This window comes from Nelumbo nucifera, chromosome 1 (genome assembly GCF_055504915.1).
Source record: "Nelumbo nucifera cultivar China Antique chromosome 1, China Antique-T2T, whole genome shotgun sequence".
NCBI classification, from domain to species: domain Eukaryota; kingdom Viridiplantae; phylum Streptophyta; class Magnoliopsida; order Proteales; family Nelumbonaceae; genus Nelumbo; species Nelumbo nucifera.
The window spans coordinates 1,482,996-1,502,111 of record NC_142649.1 but is presented as its reverse complement, the minus strand read 5'-3'; the positions used below and the strand labels follow the sequence as shown (position 1 = coordinate 1,502,111).

The 19,116-nt window shown below is 38.9% G+C and overlaps 1 protein-coding gene across 3 annotated transcripts in view; it reads left to right on the top strand.

The window, feature by feature from the left end:
• LOC104586101 (lipase class 3 family protein) overlaps positions 1-19,116 on the top strand; it is a 91,840-nt gene that overhangs the window by 2,953 nt on the left and 69,771 nt on the right. The window contains exons 2-5 of one of the 3 annotated variants that reach the window (XM_010243233.2): positions 5,249-5,288; positions 5,977-6,115; positions 10,985-11,204; positions 11,297-11,397. In XM_010243233.2, the coding sequence (XP_010241535.1) occupies positions 5,977-6,115; positions 10,985-11,204; positions 11,297-11,397 (460 nt within the window). In that variant the 5' untranslated portion in view covers positions 5,249-5,288. The remainder of the gene's footprint in view (positions 1-5,248; positions 5,289-5,976; positions 6,116-10,984; positions 11,205-11,296; positions 11,398-19,116) is intronic. The other 2 variants (XM_010243231.3, XM_088887677.1) reach the window with 2 other exon arrangements.

The window sequence follows — 19,116 nt, the reverse complement described above, 5'->3', positions numbered from 1 at the left end:
TTTATATGAACTTGTATAAATCACCACAAAGAAGGGGCTGTTTTCTAGGGGGTTTGGAAGTTAGGAAAATTGATGAAGACTTAAGCAGATGGTTGGAGAGGGAGTTCAATGAGGAGGAGGTGTGGGGTGTTGGAAAACTATGAATGGTGATAAGGTGCTGGGCCTGGGTGGATTTAACTTGACTTTTTATAAGCATTTTTGGAGTATGGTTAAAGGAGACTTGACGGAGATGTTTAAGGAGTTGTGGATTGAGAAGAAGATTGAACAATTGGCAAATGAAAGTATGCAGCTTTTATTTTATTAATACCTAAGGTGGAAAGGGCATGCAGAGTAATAGAATTCAGACCTATAAGTTTAATTTCAAGTCCTTACAAAATAATAGGAGAGGTGTGACCGTAAGGTTGAGAAAATTTTTGCACCTAGTGATGGGTCCTAATCAGATGCCTTTTATAGAAGGAAAACAAATTCTGGATGGGGTGTTGATTTCCTGTCCGTTTGCATCCTTTATTTGGTCTTGGTTCTTTTCTCTCTTTAGTTGCAGGTGGACTCCTCCCCTGGATGTGGTAGGCCTCTTTGACCCAAACTTTTTCATGCAACCGAAGAAGTGGGGAAGAATTGTGTGGAGAGCTACAAGAGCAGCAGTGCTTGGTCAATTTGGGAAGAAAGAAACAACAGAATTTTCAAAAGCAAGACTAGACCCAAGGAGGAAATTGTAGGAGTGACTATAAAAGCCATCCACTGGCTAAAAGCTGTCAACTTGTGAGAAAGTGAAAGAGCAATGAAAGAGACAGAGGTTCAGATTTGTTAGGGTTGATCAATCTGATCGAACCAACCCAGAAAAGATATATTTATATTAATCTTATATAAATGGACAAGATTGTCCTTACAAAGAGAATAAAAGAACTGTACACTAAAGTACACACCTATTATAGTACAAGAAAGAAAAATAAAGTACAGTAGAATTACAAAACTACCCTTCAGTAGTTCTTCTACAAAAACAATTGATGTATTTAAAGACTTCTCAGCTGAAGATATTTATAGGAATTGGGGCGTTGTGGCAAGTTCAAGCGCCCTTAAACCTGCGTTAGAGGAATTTTGGTCCCCACCAACTCAAAACAGGATAAAGCTGAACTTCGATGGCAGTTCTTTAGGCAACCCAGGACCCCTGGGTATAGGGGGTGTGTTCAGAGATGGAGAAGGCAGAATTTTAGCATTGTTCTTGGGCCCAATAGGAGTGGGTGACTCTTTGAGGGCGGAATTAATGGCGTTACTACAAGGTGTAAGATCACAAAGCAGATAGGACTACAACAAGTAGAAGTAGAAGGGGATTCAAAGCTGGTAATAGATTGGCTGCAATCAGGTAGTTTGGGTGCATGGATACATAGACAGTCGTTGAGGGAAATAATCAGCCTAACAAGAGAAATTGATGTCTACTTCAAGTGGATAAGAAGATCAGCTAATGGATTAGCAGATACATTAGCTAAACAGGGGGCTGTTACGGGGAACATGTTTTGGGCAGTGTTGTAACTCAAACCCCTACTCTAGGGGTGACGTTGTGTTTTAGGTTCTGTTTAATGAAGTTACTGTTTCCAATAAAAAAAAGTGAATGTGTTGATACTAGAATAAGAAGTTGTGAGGAAGGGGTGGTTTGTAAATTTGACATGGAGAAGCCATGGCCATGTAGAGTGGGTTTTCTTGTAGGAAGTTCTTACAAGAATGGGTTTTGGGGAGAAGTGGAGTTGGATTTTTCATGGGATTCCAACAGAATTTCTTGGTGTTGGTTAATGGGAGATGTGATTCAGTCCAATAAGAAATAACAATAGGAACTGAAATTAGAGAGAAGATAGAGAAGAAATAAAAGAAATCAGAAGAGGAAGAAGAAGAAGATGAGAGAAGAAGGGAGAAGGAGAAAAGTGTTAGATCTAATCTCTCAAATTACTCCTAATTACTTTTATTAACTTAATCTTTATGACATAATTACAATGATGCCCTTAATGGGGAAGCTGGCTCATAAGCATAACATAAAAAGAACAAAAAAAAAGTTAACAAGCCCATATGGGAAGGCCCATTAACATAAACACATCTAATAGAAGAAGATAAGAAATGAAAGAACATTAAGGCCCATTCATCTTAGTCTCTCTACACTCCCTTTCAAGCTGAACATAAATGTCAATCATGCCTAGCTCATATAATGTAGCAACTTTTCTTTTGGAACTCCCTTCATCAAGACATCAGCTAATTGTTCTTCAACAAATGGTAAGCAAACTTCCCCTGAAACAACGTTGATGGCTGCTTGGTTGTCACAATATAGTATCATTGGATTCTCATAATCAATGCCCAATTCCTCCAGTGATCTAAGCCACAGTAAGTATGAAAATTCATGGGCCATTGCCCTGTACTTTACCTCAGTAGAAGATCTAGCTACCACAAACTGCTTCTTACTCCATGAAATGATGTTCCCTGCCACCATAGCATAGTAACTCGAGGTAGATCTCTTATCATCAATACATCCAACCCAGTCTACATTAGTATACGCCTCCAGTTTCATATGTCCATGTTTACCAAAAAGAATGCCATTCCTTGGAGTACCCTTTAGGTAACACAAGATCCTCTTAGCAGCTGCCATATGTGTCTGTAGGAGAATGTATGAACTGACTAATGACACTCACTACATAGGAAATATCGGGCTGAGTCATACAGAGATACAACTTTCTGAGCAGTCTCTGGAATACTCCTCTATCAACCAATCACCATCAGTGGCCGAGCAAATTCTCATAGAAAATACCAGAGTTCCCTCAAATCTTTGATTTCAAACTCAGTGTTAATAAATTTCTTGAGGCTAAGGACTTCTTGTGTATCATCACCAATAACTACAATATCATCCACATAAACAATGAGAAAGGTTGCCAAGGGGACTCTATTAGGAGCAGTAACCACAATAAAGTTGGATGGAACAAATTTTTTGGCATGGTCTTAGTCTATAAAGATTCATGTTTGTAGTAGAGGGAATTAGGGAAATGGAGGTACATCACTGGGATCAAGAAGAAACCTACAGAGGATGACCCTACTGGATGCAGGGCACTACCTATGGATGGATAGTGTGAAGGAGGTGTGGGGTAGTTCCACAGAGACCTATTCCCAGAAGTCAAATGTTGCCAGGGCACAAACTAAAGAATGAGTTGTAAATCACACCTGCAATAATCTGAATTAAAAGAAAAAAAAGGAGAAATGAAGGAGATTGAAGAGAGAGAAGTGATGGAGGAAGAAGATGGAAGAAAAGGAAGAAGAGAGAGTAGTTCGATCCTTTCTTCAGCCCCCCAACAATGTGTTTTATTCTTTGTTTGTAAAAGTAAGAACAATTACATGATTTCCCTTAATAGGGTGGCCAACACTAAAGATAACAATAAAAAAGAGAAAACAGGCCCATAACTAAGGCCTACTACTAACAACCTTAAGTTATAAACATAACTTAAGGAAAATAAAGAAAACTAAGGTCCATTCGGCCCATCATCTCTACACTCCTCTCAAGCTGAGCATAGATGTCAATCATGCCCAGCTTTCTTACACAGTGCTGTAACTTTGCCTTGGGAACACCCTTGGTCAAAACATTTGTTAACTGTTGCTCTGAGGCAATGAAAGGAAGGCAAACTTCTCTTGAAGTGTAAATGGAGGAATGTCCTGGGTATGTTGCTCAAGGGGAGGTAGGAAAAGTGTGCAAATTACGAAAGGCAATTTATGGACTAAAACATTTTCCGCGGTTTGGTTTGGTCAGTTTAGTGGGGTGGTATTGATACAGGAGTTTGGCCTACAGCAATGCAGTCTTTACTCTGTTTTCCATAGAGATACCCCTTTAGGAAAGATTATTTTGGCAATGTATGCTGATGAAATCACAATCACAACTAGTAATACATGAAGTATTGGTCAATTGAAATTGTTTTTACAGGAGAAGTTTCAGACTAAGGACTTGGGGCATCTAATGTATTTTTGGGTATTGAAGTAGCTAAGTCGAAGTGGGGTATTTCCCTCTCACAATGTAAGTCTGTGCTTGACTAGTTGGAAGAAACAGGATTATGAGGAGCTAGGTGATTGGTGGGTAAACTCATCTACCTTACCATTACTAGACCGAAACACCAAGATACCAATAGTGAGGGGGGATTGTTGGAAGATCTAGGTGATTGGTGGGTACATTCATCTATCTTACCATTACTAGACCTGATATATTATTTAGTGTGGGAGTGTTGAGTCAATTCATGTAAATCCCAAGAACTAATCACTAAGAAGGTGTCATCAGGGTGTTGTGCTACTTGATGGGTGTCCATGTAGAGGATTATTATACAAGAAAGGGGGAGAATTGGTGTTAGAAGGGTATTTAGATGCAGACTGGGCCAGATTTGCAACTGACAGAAAGTCTTCTACAGTCTATTTTACTTTTCTTGGAGGTAATCTCCTTGGAAGAGCAAGAAGCATCTATTTACTTTTCTTGGAGGTAATTTGGTTGAAGCATCTATTACAAGAAATTGGAATGGTTGTTTCTAAACCAATCAAACTACCATATGATAATCAAGCTGCAATCCATATCTTTTCTTCTTCTGTTCCATGAAAGGACTAAGCACACAGAAGTAGACTGCCATTTCATGAGGGAGGTCACTACTGGTCAGATTACTGCACTCTATGTATGGTCAGAGGATCAACTAGCCAATCTCTTTACTAAAGGACTGAGTTATACATGACTGAATGTTTGTAACAAGCTGGAGCTATATGATATCTATGCTCCAGTTTGATGAGAATGTTGGAGTTTTTTATTATTTATGTTAGTGGGACTCAACTATCATTATTTATTTTGTGAAATCAGGGGAATTTTGGTATTGGTTTCCTATCGGTTTCAACTGTCATTCTTTCCTTCTTCTCTCTAATCAATCTGAACTGATTTCCTATTTGTTTCTCCTCTATTTACATTTTATTTAAGAACATTCTTAGTTAATCAGAAATGCTATATAATTATCAAAAAAAATCAGAAATGCTATTTTAACTTAAAAATTAGAAAAGAAATAAATTAATTAACTGATCATGGAAATTGTTAAATTTTCAGATTTAAACAATATTTTTATCATTATACCATTTTCCAATATATACACACACACATATAATATATATATATATATATATATATATATATTCTTGTGTTTGACACTTCACATAAACCATTAATGTATGTTTCTAATAAAGCTACTTTGTAATTGTGTCTCAGGCCTGGGCAGTTTTGGTGTATATGGTTCAGTCCTGGGGAGGTAACATCTCGTGCCTCCTCCTAGGCTGATTGTACTATTGATATTTGATTTAATAAAACTACTTTCATTCATCAAAAAAAAAAATATTAATGTATGTTTCTAATGTGTATATACCTTATGTCTAGTCATTTCGACTTAGATTTAGTGCTATTAATGTATTTTCGGATTTATTTGATTTTCCTTACTATATTGTTTCTTAAACTGATATGTTGCTAGTCATTTCAAGTTTTCCACTGTATCCATGTGTTTCTTAAACATATCCTGATATGTCTCTTAAAATTGCCTTTGTGATAGTCTTTATGATACTCATATTTCGAACCTTGGCTGGAAGAATAATGGGGTATGGAACTACATTAGAGTTATGTGAATTAAAAGGGGTAGGTCCATTAAGGTAAAAATGAAATTTGCAACAGCAAGTTACAATTAGTAATACAGTACCTTCGGAGACCAATAAAAAGACAAATAAAACAAGAAAAAAATAGGGAGCTTTACCGTTTCAGAAGATATTGAATCCTCCTTGTCTTAAATCACATCAAACAACTGTGCCATAAGTGGCTAATTCTGTTCCTGCATTGGTCATCTAGTGATATCTCACCATATTATTATATATTCTGATATGTTAATTGAAGTATTTTCTGAATGACTTCCTAACCAAATGCAATATCATTTCACCTTGAGTGATGGACAGATGAGGTATAAAAGATGGCTATGGTGGACACGGTTTGCAATGATGATTACCGTTTTGCAATTTATGGGAGCAGTTTATTTAATGATCATTGCAGTGAATTATATTTCTCACTATGGAAAATCAAGTGACTGCTTTCTAGGTAAATTGCAGTTTGTCTTGATGCTTATCAAGCTTCTGAACTATATATATGGTGAATTCTGTTGAGAATCTGTATAACAAAAATGTCCTGTAATTCCTAGCACGAATTACAATACCATCTGTTTATTGGCTGGACATGATGATGTAGAAGAGATAAATTCAACATATAGAACTAGATACAGAAAACTTCTGTTACATAAATAATTAGACATGCAGCTGCATTACAGCTTAGTCAGTTGAAAGACCTGACATGATAATCTATTTTTTTTCGAATATTGCATGGTGGTCTCGTAATAGGGTTCTTGTTTATGAATATACATTCCCACGGATGAATTTCACCAACTTGTCCTTGAAAAACTTTAGAATTCGCCATCCTTTGGTGTCTTTAGGAAGAAAGAATGCCCAGTGCCTTTTAGGACAATAATCATTGATTTGATCATGATTAAGGTGGTTTATTGGGTGCTTTCCCCAGATTATTTCAAAATGATTTTATATCAATTGATGATTTGAGATTGGCTTCCAATATTGAGATCCGTTTACCATTTACATTGAGAGATTAGATTTGTGGGTTTCCCCTCTGAATTTCACCAAGCTGTTCTTTTTCTGATTTTTGTATCAATAACATGAGAAATGATCAAAAGAAGAAAGAGACTAATCCCATATTAATAAATCTCTTTTGATTGTTCTTGATTTGCGTATTTATAGTTCCTTATGTTTGAAGTTTCAGAGTTATTAAATAAGTTTTTTTCGAGAGTTGTTAAATTAGTTTAAGAGTTATTTAATCTTCTTTCAATTGAAATAAGATGGTGGAAATTTAGTAAGTTTCTATTTTTGAGTTAACAAAGGACAAGATGTACAGTAACTAATAGATCTCATTGAAAGGGGTGGAAGGAGAACATGTCTCGCACAAGAAGAATGCTGTTTCATTGAACCAGATTTCCTTGGCCCGTGTCTTCCTACCAAGATCTCTGCCTAGTTTCCCCACTAAGATTTCTGAGACCTGGTCAGAATCTTTAGCTATCCCCCTTCCTTTGAATTCTGTCCGTCCTAAGGAGATATTGATGAGAGCTGGTTCTCAACCTCAGTTGATACAGGTGTATCCCCCTTCTTCAATAATTGAGTATTTGTGGTCCTTTTCCCCTCATCAAACTCAGAACGTAAAAGGGGGTCAACAAATTATTCCTTCACTATCGATCGAGCATGCTCCGAAACACTATGGCCAAGGACGATGACATCAAGCAATTCTTTCTCCACACCTAATAGCCAACTTGAATCTTCCTCAGTCCTAACAGGACGAGACAACAATGTTGTAGCCTCCAAAACTCCGCAATCCCTAGCCCCTTCACAAATTTGTACCAAAGTTGAAAGAGCGCAAAGGCTCTCTTGGAATGTACCTTGCCTGTCCTCTAAAGACTCTCCTTTTGCATACGAATATTTTGTCGCAAAACACTTAAACTTACCCCTGCCATACACCTCGGTCATCTCCCCAGTAGACGTGTTGTTTCTCATTCGACATCCTCTGAGTTTTCCACTTCTTTGCTCGGAGCAGGGTAATCTCTACTTAAAAATGGGGAAAATTCCTGATAAGTACCCTGTACTTTGGCTCGAGTGACAATTCGGTCCCCGAACTTTAAAATGCGACGATTCAGTACCCAAACTTTCAAAATGTGACAATCCAGTACCCGGACTTTCAAAATGTGACAATCCAGTACCTGCCGTTAACCAGTCTGCTAATCATCCGTTAAGTGACATTTGAAAAGTCAAAAATGTCCTAAGAATGCCATCTAATTCTCTTTATCGACCATCCAAACATTGACAATAAAATAAACAGTCCCAAATTATAAATTCTTCTAAACAGTCACCAACTTTTTTGAATAGAAGAGGCTAGGATTTGGGACTGTTCAGTTTTTTGTCAACGTTTGGATGGTTGATAAAGAGAATTAGATGGCATTCGAAGGGCATTTTGGACTTTTCAAGTGTCACTTAACGGCTGATTAACGGACTGGTTAACGGTAGGTACTAGATTGTCACATTTTGAAAGTTCGGGTACTGGATTGTTGCATTTTAAAGTTGGGGACCAAATTGTCACTTGAGCCAAAGTACAGGGTACTGATTGGGAATTTTCCCTTAAAAATGAGGATGAGCTGGTCCTCTATTGGGTTGAGCCAGCCATTGGACTGCGCGGCTTGGTCCAGTTCAATTCTTAACATTTAGTCCGGTCCCACTTGGGTCAAAATTTGAAAAGTTATTATCTTTTTGATCCAGCGGCTTGGAACTTTTCAAATTTATAACGCTAACCCCTGACCTTTCATCTTCTGCAGAACCCTGGTTCTGCATCTCTACCAAATCCTTTCGAAGCACAAATGGAGTCTTTATGGTGAAAGCATTATGGTGAGAGTGGTTCATTGTGTAAAACCTATGAAGATTTTATCTGATTTCTCAACAGGTGATATCATGAACAAATGGAAGGAAGTGAATGTGAGAATGCTGAGATTATGGCTGTCATGGAAGGATTGCAAAAGGCAAAGGATTTGAATGTGAGAAAGATGATTGTAGAAGGTGATTCAAAGCTAGTATTGGAGTGGTTGCAAAAGGAAGAAAAAGGTTTCTGGACTTTCAATAATGAGAAAAAAAGAGATTCAAGTGGATGACTCAAGATATCTAAGTGCAGTTCAGTTGGGTTAAGAGGGCAGCAAATGGGCTTGCTGGTGTCTCATCAAATCAAGGTCTAAGAGGAACCAATTGTTTTGGGCTCAATTGTAATAGAATTTTTGTCTGTAGAGAGTTAAGAAAGATTACCTCTCCCTATCTTGTAATTTTTAAACATTTCTAATGAAATTCTGTTATTGATAAAAAAAAATAATACATTGGGTGTTGGCAAGTGAAGAATGCATGGGTGTCGCAACAGATGGACTATTTAGAGGCTAGCAAATTATAGCTGGTTTTTTCCATTAGGAATCAACCCAAAATATTGGAGCGGAGGTTTCCTGACACGGGCAAACTAAAAATTTAAACTTTGATGGTTTCAGCTTGGGCAAACCAGGTGAATGACAAAGAGGAGGGGCTGTAAGAGATGATAGAGGAAGTATCCTACTTGGCTTATCAGGACCATCATGATATGGCAATCCATTGAAGGATGAACTCATATGGCCATAATTTAAGGAATAAAATTGGAAGCTTTGAACAATTGTCATGTTGTCATCCATTGGATGTGTACAGGAGAAGAGATTTCTTGGACTTAATGGTTTATTGTTAGAGAAGCCAAAGCAATTGGTAGAAACATAAACTGCTTGTTCAGGTTGATCCCATGGATTGCCTATTGCCTTGCTGGCAATTTAGCAAAAACCATGGTGATGAAGAAGAGTCTTCTTTGGGGAATGCTTGGGCCTGGGAATGAATTGTAAAATTGTAAACAGAGAAATCTCTATGTCATGCCAGCTGTGAGCCGCTTGTAATTGTTATTGCTATCTATCTTTTGGCTAGCAAGGTTTTTACTGCCAATGAATACAATATACTTTTTTAACTATAAACAAAGAAAGAAAAAAAAGTCTGGTGAATAACACCATTGATAGGAGAATGTTGGGCAAGGGCAGGTTTTTGCTGATCAAAACAATATTGGGCAAGGGCAAACTCTACAACTCTTTCCCATTTTCTGAATGAAAACATGGACATTTTTATGTTCTTTGAGATTTATGCCTCCCTGTTTATTTTGGTGAATTGTATAATACTACTTTGCTGTAATTGTGTAGGACTTATTTGAACTCCTAACTTATATTTGAAATTCAGATTTTTGAGCATCTGATGGTGCCCATTTGTTATCGACTTCTCCTGCTCTGGTTGTCAACAAGTGCATGCCAAAACTTTAGAACATAATTTGGAATTGTTATTTCTTTTGCTTATAAGTTATGTTGGTATTTTCCTTCATTTCTGTTTCATTCTACAAGTAATATTATTATTTTGTATACTAAAAACAATATTTGGTTACTTTTAAGTGGCCTCATTTTTCTAATTTGGCATTTTAGTTGTGGGACAATTCCAGGAAATCATGTCAATGAGATGATTTACCCTTTCTAGATGAGGTTAAAAAAAGAATAAGAATAATAAAAAAAAATGTCTGGATACGAGGCTGTCCCCCAACTAGGGGTGTCAATGGACAGGTTTTGGGTGGGACTCTATCCAAATCAAAATCAATTTGGACCGATTGGACGGACCAATAAGACATTGGACTGGACCTGGTCGATCCGTAATGAATTTATATTGGATTGGGCCAACATCTGGTCCATTGATAGAAGATAAGAATACAGGTGCCAGTGGATCAGGTTTGAGTTGGAACCAATCTAAATTAACATGAATTTGAACAGATTGAATGGTCCAGACATTGAACTGGACCAGTTCAAAATGGTCCAAAATATTCATTGAAACCAGGTCCATTTGTAATGGACTTGCATTGGACTGGATCAGGTTGGACCAAGTCCAGTTCAATTGACACCCCTAGCCCCAACCGCTAGCATCCTTGTCTGTGTCTATATTCTAAATACCTATTTTGTGTGTGTGTGTGGGGGGGTGGGGGGAGTATTATCAGCCAATTGACCTTTTTCCTTGTTTTCATTCCTGGTTTATGTCTTTATGGTAATGGACTGTGATGGTGAAGGTAACCAATTCTTGATTTTGGGATATGAGAGGGTGAGGAGGTTTTTGACTTGTGTTTACCACAAATTCTCTTTTCTAGCTGTCAAAACCTTGATGATTTCTGGGGTTTTGCTACTTTCATGCATAAAAAAATTATTTTCTGCTTAAGATCAATCTTCTTTTCTTGTGTTGCCAAATCATAAAATGCAAGCATCACTTCAAGTCACGTTTCTCTTTACAGGGAGAGACCCCAATACTGAAAGCTGGAAGCAAAATTTACTGCTCTTATTTCTGATATCAGTGTCCTTTATGGTAGTTATACAATGCTTTACGGGATTTGATATATTAAAATGGCGGTCCTTTTATGAAACTCATGACAATGTATGGAAAGCCCATTACCGGGAGGTATTTGATCATGGAATTCGTGAGGCTTTGTGCTGTCTGGGGCGTGTCAAATACCTGTAGGTGCATTTGATCAGTGATATCAATTTAGTATCAGTCATATGATCCTCTTCTTCCTGTATGTTGTTGTGTCTTCTCTTCATTTTCCCAGGAGTGTATTGGAGGAAGATGAGGTTTACTTGGTGGCACAGCTATTGGGTGATCTTGTTACTTATCGTGCATCAGGCACTGGACATTTGGAATTCTTGGCAGGTCACTCTTATTCATACTTGGGATGTTTTCTTGTATTTACTATTATGATGCAAATTTGCATTAGTTATTAAATTTTGTGTATATTTAGCTTTTAAGAGAACTCTTTTTTTGACTTTGGTTCATACATAGTATATTTTCTTTTCCTCACCAACATTCTTACTGTATGAAAGTCACAAGATCAACATTCACTAATGAGGCTTTACTAATATTGACATTCTGTATGCAGACTGTTACGGATGACCGTGTTTAACCCTGCTGACATTCAGTACCTTGATTTGTTGGGCTTTCTTCTGTTTAACACATTAGTCCTGATACATATAAATGAGATGGATTGTCTAGTGCTTTTTATTTTGATATTTAAAACAATTTATAATGCGTCTTTACATTATGTTTGTTGAGGAACATAGTATTTAAAGGAGGGCAGTTAAGTCATTTAAGTGGGGTCACCATGTAGCCAGGTGGACAGGGGCATTTCGGTCCTTCTAATGTTGTTTTCCAGCACAGTAGAAAAGGGGGTTGCAACACCTCAATAATTCCTCTTCCTATAATTGTTTTTCTCTCTTTTCTTCTCTCCTTTCTCTTCTTCCTTATATTTTCTCAAACTTTTCTTCTTATATTACTTAATTTTTTAGTCATTTGATCTGCATATTAGGCATCTTGGTATTTGAGTAGGTTTCTCATTCTCTTATCCATGCACGAGGCCCATTTGCTACTAGGATCAGCAATGCATATGGGGATTTGAAGTGCTAAACAGTATTAGATCAAATTACCTGGTTTTTTGGAAGATATTGGAGAATTTCTTGGTGAGATTTGCAACCTACAAGGGCATTCTATGAACTTATGCCCAAAATCAAGAAAACCAGAGAAATAGGAGTTATGATCGATCAGAGGCCAAGAAATATTTTTGGAACTGGTGTTCAAGGTTCAGTTAAATGCTTTTTTTATTTTCTATGGAGATTGACTATTGTTTTTGGTGCTGTTGGGGCATGTTGTGCGTTTTAGTATTTATTATTTATGTATGTATGATCCTTACTCTTATTTGGATCTGGGGTATATAAATGGGTTAGCTTAGGACACAGTAGTTTCATAATCAGGGGTGTTATTGTAATTTGATTTCAGATATAAGAAATCTATAAAAAGGACACCTGGCCAACTGGCTGAGTTATGTTTTTGTCCTCAATTGGAAGTCCTGTTCTTGCAGGGTTTTCTCCCCTCTATGTCCTTTTATTTTATTTGTTCTACCTCTTTCTGAACACCATATACAGAATCTGTACATAGTATCTGTTGGAATAATGTTAAAATAACTTAGTTGCAGATGTTAGGGCCTGTTTGGCTAATTAAAGTGTTTTTTTATTTCTGTTATGTCTGTTATTGTACTCAGGGGCACAAGGGTCTTTTCCCTTGTTATTTCTGTCGCCCTATATATAGTAAAATAAACACTGGCGCCGCCAGTACTGTTACATTGCAAGCCTTCTCTCTTCTCTCCTCTCTTCTCTTCTCTTCTCTCCTCTTCCACTTATCTCTGGCCGGCTACACTGTCAAGATGGTATCAGAGCGGGAATGCTGATTAAAAGAGAGCAGATCGATCAACCCTACTGTCAAGAGAAGATCGATCAACCCAAAGAACAGATCGAACAGACATAACAGAAAAGAAATCTGATTCTGGACTACAGAATAGCTACGACTGGTACAGTTCTCCCTATTTTTTCTCTTCTTTACTCTCCTTGGTCATGTGCCGAGTGAAAACCCTATGAATCTGGGGCGGCTGAATGCTGTCGAACCTGTGTAACCCTAGTTTTCTTGGATCGTGTGATCCTGTTCATGTGTTAAGACAACTGTAGGTCAATGCTGACCTGTCTTCTCAATGGTTTGAGTTGACTATAAGTAAGAAGGATCTCTCCTGCTGATTAGTGGCTGTTAGACACTCTGGAATTCTGGTAGGTGGGGACTGATAAAACTATACAGGTCTGAAATCTGCCGAATATTACCTCAGTTTTTGTCTGGAATTTGGTATTGTTTGTGCTCAATCTGGTTGGTAAACCCGAGTGTGTGGGTGTGAACTGAGTGGAGCATTGTTTTGTGGAGTAAGGAGGGGTCCTAAGTCCGGTGTGTGGGACTGATTAACTGCTTGACCATGTCGACTGAGAATTCTGCTACTTCAAAGATCTCAGGGAGCCACAATGGAGTGAGTGGGGGAATGGATATGAGCTTTCCCATGGCTGTCATTCCCTTTGATGGTCTGAATTACCTTGAGTGGTCTAGGGGGATAAAACTCTACACCACTGCTAGGGGGCGAATAGGATACATCAATGGGAGAGTAAAGGAACCGAAGTATGGAAGTGCTGAGCATGATAGGTGGAACCAAGAGAACAGTATGGTGATGTCTTGGCTCTTGGTTTCAATGCTGCCACAAGTAAGGAAGACTTTTATGTGGGCTGAAACTGCTTGTGAGATATGGGAACAAGCGAAGTCCACTTATTCAGAACAGAGACACTATGCCAAGATATATCAACTACAAGCTAAATCTTCTACTTGCAAGCAGGGGGAGAGGAGTCTCTCGATGTACTATTCTGATTTGACATCAATATGGAAAGAACTTGATCACTATCAGAATGTGAATTGGAAGTGTGTGATGAAGATGCAAAGGCCTATAAGTCACTTGTATCACAGCCGTGTTTGCCTTCCTCCTAGGGCTGAATTTGTCATATGAGTCCATCAGGGTACAGATCTTGGGTAGTAAAGACTTGCCATCAGTTCAGGAGGTGTATGCCTTGGTGCAGTCAAAAGAAAGCAGAAGAAGTGTGATGAATGGTGTAGAAGGGGAGTCAGTTGCCCTAGCGGTCCGGGGAAATTCAGATACAAATGTCGGAGGTGGCTTTAAAAGGGTGACACTCAGAAAAAATCAGAAGATAAAAGCAAGCTTTGGTGCACTCACTGCTAGAAGACACGACACACTAAAGATACATGCTGGGATCTCCATGGAAAACCTAAATGGGCACAGGATTTGGGTAAGAAGTCAGCACCGGATCAGGGCAAGAAACCAGGCCAGTAGAATAAAAAAAAGGTATAACTCAGCTAATATGGCATCGACAGAGACTAGTCCTTCCGTAACTCAGGAGAGACATCCCGGTTCTGACCCTAAGGAAGATATTATCAACTCCTTCTGTGAACATTTGGAATTGTATGGTAGGACTCTCCGCCAGGTGGATTCTGGGCCTACTCCTACCTCATTTGCGTCTACATCAGGTAATGCCACAGCCTTCCATGTGTCATCTCATACTACTGATTCACCTTGGATTATTGACTCTGGAGCCTCAAATCACATGACCGGTAAGTCAAATTTGTTCCAGACATATAACCTTCTCTTTGGGAGAGATAAGGTAAGACTGGATGATGGTTCTTTTTCTACCATAGCTGGCCGAGGCACCATATCTCTCCCACTTGGCCTTACTCTTCCTAATGTCCTGCATGTTCCGAAATTACCGATTAATTTACTGTCCATTAGTAGTATTACTCACTCTTTGTACTGCTCAGTCACCTTTTTTCCGTCTTCATGTGTGTTTCAGGATTTGACCTCGGGGAAGACGATTGGTAGAGGAAGCATGGTGGATGGTCTCTACGTGTTGGAGAATAATGCTGGTCTAGTGGCGACTGAGTCCACAAGTTCGTCGAGTGAGAGTCAGGCCTATTTATGGCATAGTCGTTTAGGTCATCTTTCTTTTGAGTCGTTAAAAGTTATGTTCCCAAAGTTGTTTGAGTCCTTGTCAGTGAGTCAGTTACAGTGTCAAACTTGTCAGTTGAGTAAGCATTGTAGAAGTTCTTTACCTTTAAGAAATAAAAGATCTGAATTTCCATTTCATATTGTTTATTCTGATGTTTGGGGCCCTGTTACTCTACCTACTGCGGCTGGCTATAAGTATTTTGTTACTTTGGTTGATGATTATTCTCGATACACTTGGGTTTACCCTATGCGATCTCGAGATGAAGTGCCACAAATTGTGAAAGATTTTCAATGCATGGTGTTCACTCAGTTCCAAACGGAAATTCATATTTTCCAGTCGGACAATGCAAAGGAATATTTCCATAGTGTTCACGAAGTTCTTTGCTTCGAGTGGGTCACTTCAGCGAAGCTCTTGTGCTAGGACACCCCAACAAAATGGTGTGGCTGAATGAAAAAACCGTCACCTTCTCGAAGTTGTTCGTGGCTTGCTGATTCATATGAATGTGCCAAAACAGTTCTGGATGGATGCAGTATTGTGTGCGACATATATCATCAATCGCATGCCCTCTCGGCTACTAGAGTATAAGGCCCCACATCAGCTCTTGTTCCTTACAGCCCCGCTGTCCACCATTCCGATGCATGTTTTTGGGTGTCGTTGTTTTGTCCACAACCTGTCACCTACTCGTGGTAAACTTGACCCTCGGGCTATTCCTTGTGTTTTTCTGGGTTACCCTTCATCTCAAAAAGGGTATCGTTGCTATGATCCCATTGCCCGCAAGTACTATGTTTCCATTGATGTCTCATTCTTTGAGAGTCAACCGTTCTTCTCGGTTTCTCCTCAGGGGGAGAGTAGGGTTGAGGAGAAACAGGTGACGACTCAGATTCAACTACCTCCTTTACCCGATCCTCCTCCGTTCCGGGTTTTTCATCGTCGCCATAAGAGCCAGCAGAGTTCAAGAGCCGTGGAGCCGGACACTATGCAACCAACATCATCGGATTCACCCGAGGCAGATCCGTCTCATCAGCCAGGTACACTTGCTCCCATTGCTCCTTTAAATGTTGATTCACCTGTCCCCAATGATCTTAATATTCCTATTGCTAAGAGAAAGGGTGTTAGATCTTGTACCACTAATCATCCTATCTCTAACTTTGTGTCCTATGAGCATGTTTCACCTTCGTATTGTGCCTTTCTCTCTTCTGTGGATAGTGTCCCCATCCCTAAGACCGTGGCAGAAGCTTTGTCAAAACCTGAATGGACAGATGCAATGCAGGAAGAAATTGATGCCTTACACAAAAATGGTACGTGGGAGTTGGTAGATCTTTTTGAGGGGAAGGAACCAGTGGGTGCAAGTGGGTGTTCACAGTGAAACACAAAGCTGATGGAACTGTTGAAAGGTACAAGGCTAGACTGGTAGCAAGAGGCTTCACACAGGTATATGGAGTGGACTATGCAGAGACTTTTGCTCCAGTAGCGAAGATGAACTCCATCCGGATTCTCCTTTCCTTGGCAGCAAATCTTGACTGGGATCTTCACCAATTGGACATCAAGAATACCTTCTTGAATGGTGACTTGGAAGAGGAGGTGTACATGACCCAACCCCCAGGGTTCTGTGCCAAAGGCAGTGAACAAAAGGTGTGCAGGTTAAAAAAGTCCCTATATGGGTTGAAACAATCACCTCGGGCTTGGTTTAGTAAGTTCCATTTAGTAGTCTAACAGATGGGATTCAAACAATGCCAGTCAGATCATACCCTGTTTGTAAAAAGAGGTGAAGGTAAAATTGCAGCTCTTATTGTGTATGTGGATGACATAGTGATCACAGGAGATTGGGAGGCTGAAATCCAGAGACTAAAAAAATTCTTAGCCACTAAATTTGAGGTGAAGGATCTAGGCCCCTTACGATACTTTCTTGGAATTGAAGTTGCCCGCTCTCACAAGGGCATTTTTATTTCCCAACGGAAGTATGTACTAGATCTACTAGAAGATACAGGCAAGTTGGGGGTAAAACCATCTGATTCACCTATTGAACCTAATCACCATCTGGGAGACAGTCAGTGAGAGTTTTTGAAAGATGTAAAGATGTTCCAGAGACTCGTGGGGAGACTTCTGTATTTGTCTATGACCAGGCCTGATATTGCCTATGTAGTGGGTGTCCTTAGTCAATTCATGCACAACCCGAGGACAACTCACTTTGAGGCTGCAGAGAGGATCTTGAGATATCTCAAGAAGTTTCCTGGAGCTGGTTTGTTGTTCTAGAAACACAGTCACTTAAAAGTGGAAGTATATACTGATGCAGATTGGGCAGGAGCAGTCAATGACCGAAAGTCTACCAGTGGTTATTGTGCCTTTGTAGGAGGAAACCTTGTCACATGGAGAAGCAAAAAACAAAGTGTGGTGGCTAGATCCAGTGCTGAAGCAGAGTATAGAGCGATGGCTCATGGGGTTGCAGAAATCATGTGGATAAGAAATCTGTTAGGTGAACTGGGTTTCGCAGTAAGCAATCCTACATCACTCTACTGTGACAATAAAGCTGCCATCAATATTGCTGCTAATCCAGTTCTGCATGATAGGACGAAACACATTGAAGTGGAAAAGTGTGCACACCATATGTCAGCTTGGAAGAGCAACTTGCAGATATCTTCACCAAAGGTCTTCATCATGTGCGGCACAAAGATTTGTGTGACAAGTTGGGCATGATTGACATCTATGCTCCAACTTGAGGGGGAGTGTTGGAATAATGTTAAAATAACTTAGTTGCAGATGTTAGGGCCTGTTTGGCTAATTAAAGTGTTTTTTTATTTCGTTTTTTTTATTTCTGTTATGTCTGTTATTGTACTCAGGGGCACAAGGGTCTTTTCCCTTGTTATTTCTGTCACCCTATATATAGTAAAATAAACACTAGCGCTGCCAGTACTGTTACATTGCAAACCTTCTCTCTTCTCTCCTCTCTTCTCTTCTCTTCTTCTTCTTCTCTTCTCTTCTCTCCTCTTCCCCTTATCTCTGGCCGGCTACACTGTCAAGAGTATCAAAGCAGGGAATATACTGGACAGTTTGGAACCATCTCTTCTATTGCTGCTGCAATCTACTCTTTATTCTTCTTCTTCATTTACCTAAAGAACTTTGAGAGGTTTATCAGAACTAATTGGCTCTCAAATAAACTAATGTTGGCCATATCAGATGAAATATTACTGGAATTGACATATTCCCTAGTGAAAACTACCAGTGCACTGTGATGTACACAAAATGGTATGCGACAATATTATAGATACATGGAGTAGCAGTAGTATTACTCACCTACTGGACAATTTTACCATGTTGAGCCAGCTTAAAATTCTTTTCAGAAACCGAGTCAAATCTTAGTTTTTGTCCATGCAATAATTTATTTGGTTAGTCTATTAGAATTACTTCTACTTTATATGAGTTCAAAGTTTTTCATCATTCCATTCTTTTATGTAGTTTTGACTCTTAAAGTTTATGGGGCAACTTTTCAGGGTATTATTTTGTCTATTAACCTTAGTCTCTTAGTTTTGTTTGATGGTTTAGAACAAGATAATAACATTGAAGGGTGTATCTATGCTTTTTTTATCATTTCATAAATATCACACTATAATTTTTCATACTTCACAATGTTTCCACCATGTCTATAATTTCTACAATGTTTCCACACAACATATCTGATATGTTTTCATATGGGATGACACAGCCTGTGAAATTTGGGAGCAAGCCAAGACAACCTATTCTGAACAGAGGCATTTTGCCAAGATTTATCAACTTTAAGCAGAATCATCTACGTGTAGACAAGGGGACCGTAGCCTATCTACATACTACTCAGCCCTTACATCTATCTAGAAGGAACTAGACTATTATCAAACCATTGACTGGAGGAATGATGAAGATGCATAGGACTATAAAAAACTTGTCTCCCAACAGCGGGTTTTTGCTTTCTTACATGGGCTGAACCTGATTTATGAGCCTCTTCGGGTGCAGATTTTGGGAAGTA